The sequence below is a fragment of the Penaeus vannamei genome, chromosome 12, assembly GCF_042767895.1.
Source record: "Penaeus vannamei isolate JL-2024 chromosome 12, ASM4276789v1, whole genome shotgun sequence".
Taxonomy (NCBI): Eukaryota; Metazoa; Arthropoda; class Malacostraca; order Decapoda; family Penaeidae; genus Penaeus; species Penaeus vannamei.
The window spans coordinates 14,894,912-14,907,411 of NC_091560.1; the positions used below are offsets into that span (position 1 = coordinate 14,894,912).

Sequence of the window (12,500 nt, forward strand, 5' to 3'; positions counted from 1 at the left end):
TAGAGAACACATGAAACCAATCATCATTTTGATAGCATAGCACCGGAATGCAAACAATAAAAACAAAAGCACAGGCATCAGCATCAGCAGGGAGCACAGCTTGCAAAACCAACATGCTCAGCTTGCAGCATTCAGCAGGCACAAGCTTGCAGTCTAGTTGCAGACAGACAAACACAAACCTTAGGGATGCAGAGAGAACATTGTAATTTCTGGAACCGAAGGGCCTACGGAAAATCCTTAACTTTGAGCTGCCATTTGATCCTGTGCTGTCCCCAAGTCCCCTGGGTGTCTGTTAGAAGGATGGGCGGAGGTGATGGGAGGGTTAGTCTGGTTAGGTACTAAGCTTAGAATCTTTTTGCTCTGGTTTCCTTATCTTAAATTTTCAAGAAACATTCCTTTCTCTTACCTCCAATTAGTTCCATCAGACAATGACGAAGAAAGTAAAACATTGAAATAATAATATGTAAGTGCATTTTTTCTATGCAGGCATTATTCTAATGATCATGCATTTTTAAAAAGTTTTAAGAAATCATTACCCATACACAATTTCATCCCCTCAAAAAATTAGTGCAGGTCATATTCTCTTTATATGTACAGGTGAAGATCTACAAGGCCCTCCACCACATTTATATCCATACTGACAAACAAGTCAAATTAATGGCCCTTTGCAAAAAGATCTATACTACACTATTTCAAGATAACTGAAACATGAAAAAGTAAAATAGAAATCAAACTCAGCAATGCACCAATTTTCACAAATAAAGAAAGAATTGCCCTTACCACATACAAGTCAATACAAATTCACTTGAACATTCTCAACTGATTTGTCCTATTAATGTTAATGTTAAATGCATTGCCTATATCATGACTGATGATCATAGTAAACACTTTACTATTCAATATAAGAGAACCAATAAACCATGTAGGTACAAGAAGCAAAGAAGTAGTTTTGATGCACTGCATTTTTTATAGTTTATAATTCATAAAAATTCTTTGTGATGTGCTCATTTTACTACACATATCTGTCATGCCTCATGCACACAGGACAAAAATCAGCATAAAGCACTTTCAGAAGCTTGCTTTTTTCATCTCCCTATATGCACATATACAAACAAGACAACAACAGGGAGGGGGAAGCATAAAAGCTATAAAAGAGAACTTTCCATAATATCAATCTCCCAGTGGACAAAAATCCACCAGGTAAGTCCTCCCTTTCAAAGTTAAAAATAAAAATTACTTGAATATAGAGTAGTCACTCAAGCATTTTTTCAACAACAGATTGGTAGTAACATCTAACTTTTTCACTTCCCCTTGCCTACAAGTGGGCATAATCCTCTTCTTGCAGCAACTGGGTAAAACAGAATATGATCATTCAGAATTGGTGACTGGGATAAGGCAAAAGAAATTCTATAGTCTGCTAAGAAATACCTATTCAATTTCAAATACGACTAATCTCATACATTTCAATCAATATTTCTAAAAAATATGGTAATTTATATTCTCATATTATCCAAGTGTGCTTATCCTTTCAACACAAAATTTTATTTGATGGTGGCCATGTACACATAGTCCAAAGTAACTGAGTAAGAACCGTATTGTATCTTGAACATAGGGCAGCACAATAGTGCTCATTTAGAAGGTAATGGAATTTTGAAAGCTGAGATTTCAAGACAGTTCTGTTCACCCATGTGACCAGAAAGGTTGGATATTATCACAAACTGATTGTTGATAAAAATGCTTGTATGACTGCAGCTTTACTTATCCACATCCTTACCTCTGCCTCATTTTCCAATTTCCTCCATGGTGACTTCCCCTTGGAGAGGATTTTACGTAGTGACGAGGGTGTCAAACCTCTCTTCCCTCTTGGTGTCATGCCTTTTTTACTTAGGACAGAGACATTGGCTGGAGACCTTCCTGAATGGTTGGACCTACCACCTGGGGTTCGGGTAGATACAGTGGAACTGGAGCCAGGTGACTGAGTGGAGCGGGCATTGGTCCTTCTTCTAGATCGTGTGGACACAGGAGAACCATCTGAATAAGTGGACTTAGGGCTCACCTGGAAGGCAAAGAGGTCATAGTATATTTTGTAATATCCATAGGGTATGATGTACCTTACCATCTATTTTCTCTCTAAAAAGAGTTATAGAAAGTCATCTCATCTCTTTGTAGAACTAAAATAACCATGTTTATAAATAATAAAGTTATGCACAAATATGAACTAGAAACTATGTAATTTAATTTTTTTCTAATAAAAGTGACCATAATACCTACAAAAACAATCTGCTTACCTTGCTCCGCCGACTTCCTACAGATACAGGGGAACTGTTCTCAGCTCGATTTTCTTTGTCTGCTCGGCTCAAACTCTTTCTCCCAGGAGTTGGTGGTCCAGGTCTTGAGTAGGATGTCTGTAAAGAGGGTTATGGAAAGATATGCAATTTGAATGGCATGGTACAACAATGCTTTGAGATCTCTTTCAACATCAATGGTAAAAACATGCAGAAGATCTTAAACTAACCTAAGAGTAACCTCTTGTTACAGTTTCACATATTTATCAGTATGATACACATATTCACTTGCAATAGTTGCCATTGAATCCTCAGTTTTAACTTTTACTTTTTTTTTTCTTTCTTTCTAATGCAGACCTTGACATTACCTTAGCAGGAAAAAAAATGGTCAAGGTAAGAGGACCACTTTAATAACAGTATTTTGTATGTACATTTATAAATATCTATAATACATATAAAACAACATTAAGTGATGACTGGTAACTAATAACCAGGTGATGTAAACTAGCACAATAAACATGCTTAGAAATTACCTCAAATAAATATCAACAATATTTCAAAACCGTGAAGACTTAAAAATAACAATCCCAATCTTAAAGAAAAGCACAAGCAAAGCCTTAATGAAAACCTGGTTGCTTACAGATAATCTTTTAGAACGCTTTCCCCCAGAAGAATCTAGAGATGTTTCCGAGTGTGTAGAATCTGACAGAGACTTCCGTTTTCGGAGGTTGAAGGCTGGAGAATCAAGACCTAGGTTCTCAGTAGCCTGTGTCAGGTTCAACAGTTGTCTATCTTCTACAGCGTTGCCAGCCTGGGGAGAGGCAAAACAACTTTTGTTTGACATTTGAAATATTAGGCTTCAGCAACAAGATTATGGCAGGGTAGCAATCTCAAGATATGAAGAAACTTCCATGTCCTTTTATTCCTTTCCACTAAGTTATTACCATGAAATAATCTTAGAAACATAGCTTATCATCCCATTTTTATGACTCATTGTAACAATTTTGTTTCATGTAGTGTTCAAAAGTACATTAGTACCTGTAGCTATACTGTAAATTCAAATTCATTCAAATAATTAACAAGGACAATTTGTCTACCTTTTCATACTACAAGAAAAACAGTTTTGCTTAGAAAATTAAACTACTTATCCCTAATCCACCAAAACACTATTATACAATCCTGAACAGAAATCAAGTCTGCTTCCACCATAATCTCAATAACTTTGGTTCCAGTGCTTTATACCACTCTCCAGGCTTACTGCACTTACTGAACATAAACATGCACTTCTCTAAGCCAACAAAGGTTCACTTCTTTAGTTCATGCCTTCAATCTATAGGACCTGTGCTCTCTATTGTGGCAAAAATGTGTTCAACAGATTGGTGATGATGATTTTTTAAAATAGAGTGATGCTATTCAGACAAGTTCTATTGAGTTGAATATCACCAACCTGTAATTTTACCTCAATAGAAAAACAGGTATAATTCAGGAACATATCACTACAAACTAAATACTAGAATACAAGCAATCTATACTGTGTAGTATACCAAGGAATGTCTTGTTAATCTGATACTAGACCAAATACCATTACTGTAACTGCTGATAAATAAAGTATTAACAAATGCAAATGATATTTTAGATTTTGTAAGAGCTAAGGAACAATACTGCTAATCAAGAAATTACCAAGCAGAAATAATTTTACTGCTTATGAGACGGTCATGTTCTTATGTCTAATATTTACTGAGGAAATAAAATCTAAAATCAAAACAATCCTCAAATAAAACTCAAATAAAGCTGATAAATAAAATGCAAGAAACATACCCTTAATTTGTCATCATCAAAGTCCTGAAGTGGTCTGAACTGCATTTCAGCAGGATAAGCAGACCGCATGTGGGGTGGATATAGGGAATTCCTCCTCTGAAGTTCAGATAATCTTTTCCAGTGGGGGTCATCAAGAGTGCTGCACCGACCCACCTGTCAAGAATATTGATGATCTCACAAATAAAATCGTGTACAGTCAATTTCAAAATTTGAACTTGGAATTTTCTTCTATCTGCATTCAGTTATGTAGCTGTAATTTTCATTATGATCACATAAATCTAGACATAACTAACATACCCGAACCTCTGCAATATACTCTACTCAGTTTACCTGCATGTCAATGAGATATTTGTTGCTAAAAAGTTCTTCTTCATCCTCACAGTTGAAGAGCATGTCCCTTGGTACTGAATGCCCCAACGACTTGTCTGACATTACTTTCTCAAGGGATGGAGTGATCTTTTTCTTTCCTGTTGCAGCCACAGCTAGGTTTGCAATATCTACACTACTCTTTGGCTGTTTCTCAAGTGTTGTGTTTTGACGAGTAGGTTTCCGGAATACCTGTGGAAGTTTCATAGGGATGTATCTTTTCAATGATGGTAACAAGTGGCTACAGCTTTGGCTGTTAGAAATATTTTCTGTTAGCATTTATACTTTATAACTATAAAAGTTCTTAAAATGTTATTCTCTATCTTTTCAATTTCAAGCTTCAAAACACTCACAATCCCCCTTTCATCAAAATCTCTTAGCCTTATACATACCACATCTGATGAGACAGCCCTTATCATTACTTTTGAAGGATTTTTCGATGATTTTGGTAAAAGAAGATGATCTGAATTATTTATGCTATCCTCTTCAGTGGAAGATGATGAAGGTCTTGGCATCATGATTTCACTGAGCCGAGTCTCAGACACTGTAGCCCTTCCCAATGATCTGCCAGTAAACTGTTGAAGGAAAAGAAATGAAACCTTAGATAAAACAGCTATTTTATAATAAAATGAGCTAATTCAAAATTCAAGGATCCATCAAATCTGCACATAATGATATTTGCTTACCCCAAAGCTCTCTCTCTCCCACTGTTTCTGCATTTCTTTCATTTTGGAGTTTGCAAGTTTGATTTGTGCCTCAAGACTTCTATTTTCATTGCCAAGTCGTTTTAGTGTTAACTCAGATTCGTGCAGCTTCTCTTTTATTGGTAACTTCTGCTCTTCCAGTTCTTTTATTCTCTCAACAAGTTCTGCCTGTTTCTTCCTCTCATTCTGGAGACTCTCATTGAGTTTGCTGACATGGTCCTTGTATTTTGTCATCTAGAAGGAAATATAAAAATCCAATTTCAATGGAACCCACCTATATGGACATGACATGATTGTCTCCAACATTCCTCTGTACCCTATCTTGTTTGTCGGTCCTTAAAAAATATAATTATATAAACCACATTAAAAAAGTAATAATAAAGCACTATAAATATTCCACCATACCCATGTACAATTTACACATCTAACTGTATCCATTTGTAGTATAAATCGGTAGGTTCATAGTTTCTGTATTTTCATTTAACAAATAATGATGCTACTGTCACTATGACCTTAACAAGTGAAACGGTTAACCTTCAGTGGCTTTAATCAAATGCTATACCTGTTTCTGATAGTGTTCTTCAGACATTTTGTTTTCATTGAGCTCTGTCATTACTTCTGACAGTTTCTTCTTTGCTTGCTCATATTTATGGTGGATGATGTGCTTCTCCTTCAACACTTTCTCTTGCTCCTCAATTTGTATCATGAGCTTTTCAACCTCAGTCTTGTATGAAGCTTTCTGTTTTCAAAGAAGCAAAAGAAATGTTAACAACAATTACATGGTCCCTGAAAAGAAACTGCTACTATATAAAATGAAAATGAACATACTGTCCCTTGTAATTAAAAACACCAAGAACCCATTATTGCCATAAAGATGTAATGTCTACTAATTTGCTTTGTTAATGTCTTTACAATATATGGCTCTACAAATGCTCAGCCACAAAGGAGTCAGATACTATCAATACTGACACTGTTTATCATTACCTTTGACATTAAGATCATTGTTATATCAACACTACTGACAGCAATAAAAATAGAATACATTTTTGAAAATCAAGGAAAGGGGTAAACAGGTGAGACAGGTAGGACTAATTGGTTTACTGGTAACTAAGCACTTGTGGATTCAGCTATGTCTAAACACTTATATATAATAAATTAGAGGATATGGCATATACTGTATATAAATGCTATCCCTGTTGGCAGTGGGGTAAAGCTGATGCAAGTTCAGTATCAAAACAGAAAATTTAGATCTTATCTCTTAGAATATATGAACAGCTCACCATCTTCTCGACAACTGATTGTCTCTCTGCCCGAGACTTATCCTTGGCAGCCTGTAGTTCTTCTGTTAAGCTCCTCGTTGATCTTTCACCTTCACGTTCAATTCTCATAATCTCCTCCTGATAAAACCAAAGAAAAGACTTGGTTACTGTTTCCTGATTAAACTCAATTATCTATTCAAAAAGCCCATGAAAACAACACTGAACCTACCTTTGTTGCCGTGACTTCCTGTTCTTTGTCAATCAACTTTGCTTCCAAAGATAAAGCATGGGCTTTGTGCTTCTCCACTTTTTCTTTGGCCTTCTCAATCTGTCAATGACACAGACTAATGAGCAAGCTAAATTTTCAAAAATATCTAAATTAAAACAAATAATGATACTATCTAAATATATCTATTAACATTATGAGATAACATAGTATTAAACTTTACCTCTTGGGATTGTAGGTGGAGAGTGGATTCTTTGGTCTTCACTTCCTTCTCAAGCAAGGCAATTCTTGTCATCATCTGCTCTTCAAACTTTTCTTGTTCTTTGGCCTTTGCTATCTTTTCATCTTCCAAGATTTTAATCTGCATAAAAATATTACATATTAGTAAAGAATAACTAATATTTCCAATTCATGTCATATTTAGTTGAGAGTTCAATAAAACATTCTGAAAAATACCAATAAGGTACCAACCTTAATTTCTAGTTCAGAGACAGCAGCATCCCTGGCAACCTTCTCACGCATTGCAATTTCTTCTTTCTCCTTTTTCTTTTGCTCTTCACTAGCTGAACGGACAAGTTCCAACTCTTGCTTCATGACTAGCATTCTCTTGGAATTCTCCTCAGATTGTGACTTCAGTTCAGCAACTCTTAAATTTTCCTTTTCCTTCAGTTCTAAGATTTCTTTCTCCATCTTGCCCTTTAGCAACTCATAAGTTGAGCTAGTCTGTTCCAGCTCTTGCTGTAGGGTCTTGAGAAGAACAGATTTTTCAGACAGCATTGTATTTAGTGATGCTATATGTTCTTTGTAATTCTGTTCTTGTTCCTCTTTTTCCTTCTTTTGGGTATCCAGGGCCATCTTTAGTGACCCCAGCTCTTCTGTAACACTTTGCTTCACTGTTAATTTCTCTTTTTCAAGGGACTCCACTTTTTTTGTTATTTCACATACAGATTCCTTGAGACTGCAGACTTCAGACTGATGTTTTTGTTGTTCCTCCTCTAACTGTGCTTGTAGTTCACATAGGGCCTTATCCTTTTCAAGGAGAGCATCTTCCAACTGCTTAATCCCCAATGTCAATTTCTCTTGCATTTCAGTAGAACCTTGTGTCTGTTGCTGCAGTGTAGACACAACCTTTTCTTTCTCACTGATCATTTCAGTCAAAGACATCTTTTCTTTGGAAAGCTCTTCAGCCAGATTTTCTTTCTCTTCTAGTAGTGTTGTTAATAGTTCATCCTTTTCCTTAATCTTTTCTTCCATTTCCTTTTTCAGTGTCAACATTGCTTTATCTGCTTCATTCTTTAATGAAGAATAAGCATCTTCTTTCTCCTGGATATTTTGCAGTAATGACCTCTTTTCTTCTTGAATTTGGTCTAATTCCTGCTTAAGAGACAAGACTTCATCTGATTTTCCTGCTAACTGAGACATCATGGCCACAGTCTTAGCACTCTCACTTTCCTTGATCTCAGATAGATTCTTCTCAAGATCACTTTTCATAGTTTCCTGTTGGGATTGAGAAATCTCAAGTTTTTCTTCCACAGCCTTTAGAACTTGACATTTCTCTTCTAACATATTGTTTAGAGCTGCAATCTGGTTCTCATTATTTTGCTTTTCCTCCTCCTTCTCCTTCCTGACTGTATCCAATACAAGTTGGACAGAACTCAACTCTTCAAGCATTCTTTGTCCTACTTCTGATTTCTCTTCTCTGAGAGACTTGATCATCACTTCATTTTCTTTAAGTGTCTGTTGTAATCCATCAATCTCTAAACTGTGTTTGTGTTGCTGTTCCTCAATTTCCTTTTGAACCTTTTCTAAAGCACTGTTCTTTTCACAAAGACTTTCTTTTAGACTCATAATCTCAGTCACTGTCTCTTCCTGTTTTTCTGTTAGATTTTGCTTGAACAACACTTCTTTTGTGGTGATCTCATTTCTTAGTACTTCTACCTCCTTCAGCAGCTCATCGTTTCTTTTCTGTTGGGTGTCATTAGCAGCAGAAGCATCTGCAAGGTCACTCTGTAGCTTTTGCATACAGGACTGATGTTCCTCTTCTGCCTTTTTCATATTCTCCTTGAGGTGGCTTATACAAGCTTCCTTTTCTTTAAGAGCTTGCATGTGTGCAGTCATCTCACTTTCCAATATTCCTTGAGTCTTTTTATTCTGCTCCTCAAGTAGATTCAGCATTCTTTGTTTATCCTCCAGTTCTTGAACCATGGTTGCCTTTTCCCTGTCAAAGACATCTGAAGCTTCTAGCATTTTCTGCTCCACAGAAAACAGGGCTTCTTCCTTCATGCGTGACATCTCACTGTGGGCTGAAGCTTCATCCTGCAATTTCTTTTGTAGTGATGAAATCATTTCTTCCTTTAACTTTAAGTCTTCATGTAGGGATACTTTCTCTTTATTGTACTCTTCAACTGCCTCTTGCATTTCTTGCTCTTTAGATTTCAGAGTTTCTTCCTTTTCTTCAATTGCTTTGGCCAAGGACATCTTTTCCTCTTGTAACTGTTGATTAGTCAGTGATAAAGCCTCTTCCTTAACTTTAATTTCTGCTTGCAAAGCCAATCTCTCTCTTTCAAAGGTCTCAATGTTAGACTGTAATTCTTGCTGTTTGGATGTTAAAGCCTCTTCTTTTTCCCCAACAACCTTATTGCTGCACACCTTTTCCTCTTCTATCTGCTGTTTAGCCAGTGTTAATGCCTCATGTTTAGCATTAATCTCAGCCTGCATAGTCTTTTTTTCTTTTTCAAAGGTATCAAGACTGTGTTGCAGTTCTTGCTGCTGTGACAATATAACTTCTTCTTTTGCCTGAATTGTGCAGTTCATCTTATCCTTTATCTCTTTAACCTGGTCTTGCAGTAATAATATCTCCTCTTCCTTTGCCTTGGCCAATTCATGTAAAGCTGCCTTTTCTTGGCCAAAGGCCTTAGCAGCCTCTTCAAGTTCCTTTTGAAGTGAACTAATATTGCCCTCCTTTTCTTGAATAATATTGCTTGCAGCCATCTTTTCTTCCTGTATTTGTTTCTGTAAGGAAGTAAGGGCATCTTCTTTTGCTTGGATAATTTCAGCCATCCTTGTTTTTTCTTCAGAAATAAGCATAAAGTTGTGTTCCTTTTCACTGAGAGCTTTCTCTTTATTGTGCAGCTCCACATCTTTCTCACTGATCAAGGATGCAGCAGCCATCTCCATTTCTTGTTTGGCTGCTGAAAAAGCAGTTTCATTTTCTTGAATCTTTGCAAGTAATAAAGATTTCTCCTCATTTGCATGTTTCACGAACTCCTCAAATTGCTTTTCATGATCTGTGATAGAAATACTTTTCTCTAGAATATCATGCTCAAGTTTCGCCTTTTCATTTTTGAGCATCAAAATTGTTTTCTCTAGCTCCTCTCTAACAGAAGCAAAAGCAAGTTCTTTTTCTTGAATTCTCTCCTCTAGGCCTGCCTTCTCACTTTTGTTTTCCTCTAATGTTGCTTCTATCTGCTGCTTCAAGGTATCAAGGGCTTCTTCTTGAGCTCTGATAATGGAAGACATGGCTGTCTTTTCTTGTTCAAACATATCACACATTTCTTGCTTTTCTTTTTCCACTGAAAAGACAGCTTCTTGCTTTGACTCAATTTCCACAGTAAGTGACTTGACTGCTGCTACCTGCTCATCTCTTTCACTGCAAATCTGCACATTCTCTGAGTGGAGTGCTTTTATCTGAAAAGGAAAAGATGACAGTTGCATCATGAGTAAATGCACTAAAGTGGATGGCATAATTCAATATATGTGCATAATAACATATAGATTACTTACAGTCAAATTTCACACTCAATAAACCCAAACACATGCATATTTACTTTATACACTTCACAGGGGTCTGCTGGGAGTACATCTTACCTTATCCTGTAAATTAGAGATTGTCTTATCAAATTCATTCTGTTGTTTCTCTGCTTCTGCTTTTAGGACATCCAAAGTTGCTGCATGTTGTGCTTCCATTTCATTTATTTGTGCACATACTTCTGCCACTTTTCCTTCATGCACCACTTTCTCAGCATTTATAGAGTCCATCTGTTCAAAAAGATTTATATTACAACATAGTTTCATTAACAAAATTAACCTTTTGTTTCATGGTACATAAAACAAGATGCAATACCACATAATTTGACTAACAAAGAACTGATGAAGAATACCTGCTTAGTGAAGTTGGCAAGCTGTTCCATTAGCTCATTTTCTTTCACACCCAAGGCACTCGTTAAAGCTGAAACCTCTTCCTCAACTTCTGAAACCTTTTTCTCAAGCAGATTCTTTTCAGTTATATGGCTTTCTTCTTTGTTATGAAGTTCTTGTTTTAACAAAGTTTTCTCTTTTGAAAGAGTTTCCCATTCAACCATTATAATGGATAAGTTGTTATTCAGTTCTTCAACCTAAAAGAAAAGATACAAAAATAAATTGAGGATATTTCAGTTAGATTATTGTGCAATCTGAGCAAATGAACAAATTGGCATCACAAAACAGCTTGTAAATTTATCAAAAGTAAGATTAATGATACTGTTAACAAGAGCATACCTTCTTCTCGTATTCTTCTGTCAGGTTAACTTTTTGCATTTGGAAATCCTCATTCAGTCTTGAAACAGTTCTAGTAAATTCTTCTTGCAGAGTACATTTGGCTTCTGTAACTGCCTTCAAACTTGCTGAAGTGCATTCCAATTCCTGGCTGGCAAGTTTAAGCTTACTTTCAACTTCTTCCAGTTCTGAACAGCGTCCAGCCAATTCCTTTATTTTTTGGTTTAGTTGTTCCTTCATTGTTAGGATAGAGAGTTGTGATTCTTGAAGATCTTTCTGCCAAAATCAGGAAAACGATAAAAGATAAATGATAATCACATACAACCAAATATCAAATTACTTGTTCTGTAAATGCTTATTAAAGGAAGGTAAAACTGAGAATGACAGACTTACCTGTAAGTCAAGTTTCTCAGTCTCTACTTGCAAGAACTTGGACTGATTTTCCTGTAGTTCATTAGATATTACCATATTTTGCTCTTGAAGCTCTGTATGCTGAACCATCAGCTGAGAATAATTTCCCTTGACTTGTCCAAGTTCAACATTTATGGCATCATTTTCACCTGTGAGAGCTTCAACCTGAAATGCAAGAGAAAATATTAATTATATATATATATATATATATATATATATATATATATATATATATATATATATATATATATGGATAAAAATATATATGTATAAAAAGGCAGCTACATCTGTCAATCTACACTTATTTCATGATGTAAAAAACAAAGTTCCCCTATTAATCTATCAACAGGTTTGAACTTGCAGCTCACCTGGGCAAGGAGTTGGTCTCTACTGTAAGTGGTTTCCCCTAATTTCTCCTTCAGGGTAGCATACTGAGTCTGAAGCTTGGCTAATTGCTCTTGAGTCTCACCCAAGATCTTATCTACAATTGCATCAGCCATGTTCTCTCCAGATATATTACCTCCAGATCCACCTGAAAGGAATCAAGAATTCAAGAATACACCTTAAAACTTAAAATCATATGTTGTTAAGAACAGAATAGAAAATATCATTCCTTGATTTACATTTATAACACTTCTATAAAAAAATAAAAAATAAAAAGTTATGCAAGCAACTTGCTCAGCTGTTAAGCAAAGTAACTTACTTGCATTTGCTGGGGAAGTGGCATCATAGAAATTCATTGGAGATCCACCCTCAAAAGACTCTTCAATGGTACGATTGGTTGGTCTGTTATTCTCTAAAAGACACTGCTGCAGTTCTTCAAGTTGACTCTAATGGAACCAAAACCTTAGGTGTTATATAATGATCATTTGGACTCAGGGGATAGTATGTTTCAATC

The 12,500-nt window shown here is 35.9% G+C and overlaps 1 protein-coding gene across 4 annotated transcripts in view; it reads right to left on the reverse strand.

Annotated features, from left to right (window-relative positions):
- Nucleotides 1–12,500, reverse strand: part of LOC113823285 (uncharacterized) — a 36,994-nt gene that overhangs the window by 5,642 nt on the left and 18,852 nt on the right. Inside the window, exons 11-29 of one of the 4 annotated variants that reach the window (XM_070127982.1) lie at nucleotides 12,306–12,432; nucleotides 11,971–12,134; nucleotides 11,585–11,767; nucleotides 11,195–11,467; nucleotides 10,819–11,052; nucleotides 10,526–10,696; nucleotides 7,130–10,345; nucleotides 6,882–7,019; nucleotides 6,662–6,760; nucleotides 6,454–6,570; nucleotides 5,736–5,912; nucleotides 5,156–5,407; nucleotides 4,862–5,044; nucleotides 4,434–4,661; nucleotides 4,104–4,256; nucleotides 2,926–3,096; nucleotides 2,289–2,405; nucleotides 1,775–2,056; nucleotides 180–289 (exon numbers count right to left, since the gene is read on the reverse strand). In XM_070127982.1, the coding sequence (XP_069984083.1) occupies nucleotides 180–289; nucleotides 1,775–2,056; nucleotides 2,289–2,405; nucleotides 2,926–3,096; nucleotides 4,104–4,256; nucleotides 4,434–4,661; nucleotides 4,862–5,044; nucleotides 5,156–5,407; nucleotides 5,736–5,912; nucleotides 6,454–6,570; nucleotides 6,662–6,760; nucleotides 6,882–7,019; nucleotides 7,130–10,345; nucleotides 10,526–10,696; nucleotides 10,819–11,052; nucleotides 11,195–11,467; nucleotides 11,585–11,767; nucleotides 11,971–12,134; nucleotides 12,306–12,432 (6,395 nt within the window). Of the gene's footprint in view, nucleotides 1–179; nucleotides 290–1,774; nucleotides 2,057–2,282; nucleotides 2,406–2,515; nucleotides 2,654–2,925; nucleotides 3,097–4,103; nucleotides 4,257–4,433; nucleotides 4,662–4,861; nucleotides 5,045–5,155; nucleotides 5,408–5,735; nucleotides 5,913–6,453; nucleotides 6,571–6,661; nucleotides 6,761–6,881; nucleotides 7,020–7,129; nucleotides 10,346–10,525; nucleotides 10,697–10,818; nucleotides 11,053–11,194; nucleotides 11,468–11,584; nucleotides 11,768–11,970; nucleotides 12,135–12,305; nucleotides 12,433–12,500 lie in introns of those variants that run through there. The other 3 variants (XM_070127984.1, XM_070127983.1, XR_011398887.1) reach the window with 3 other exon arrangements.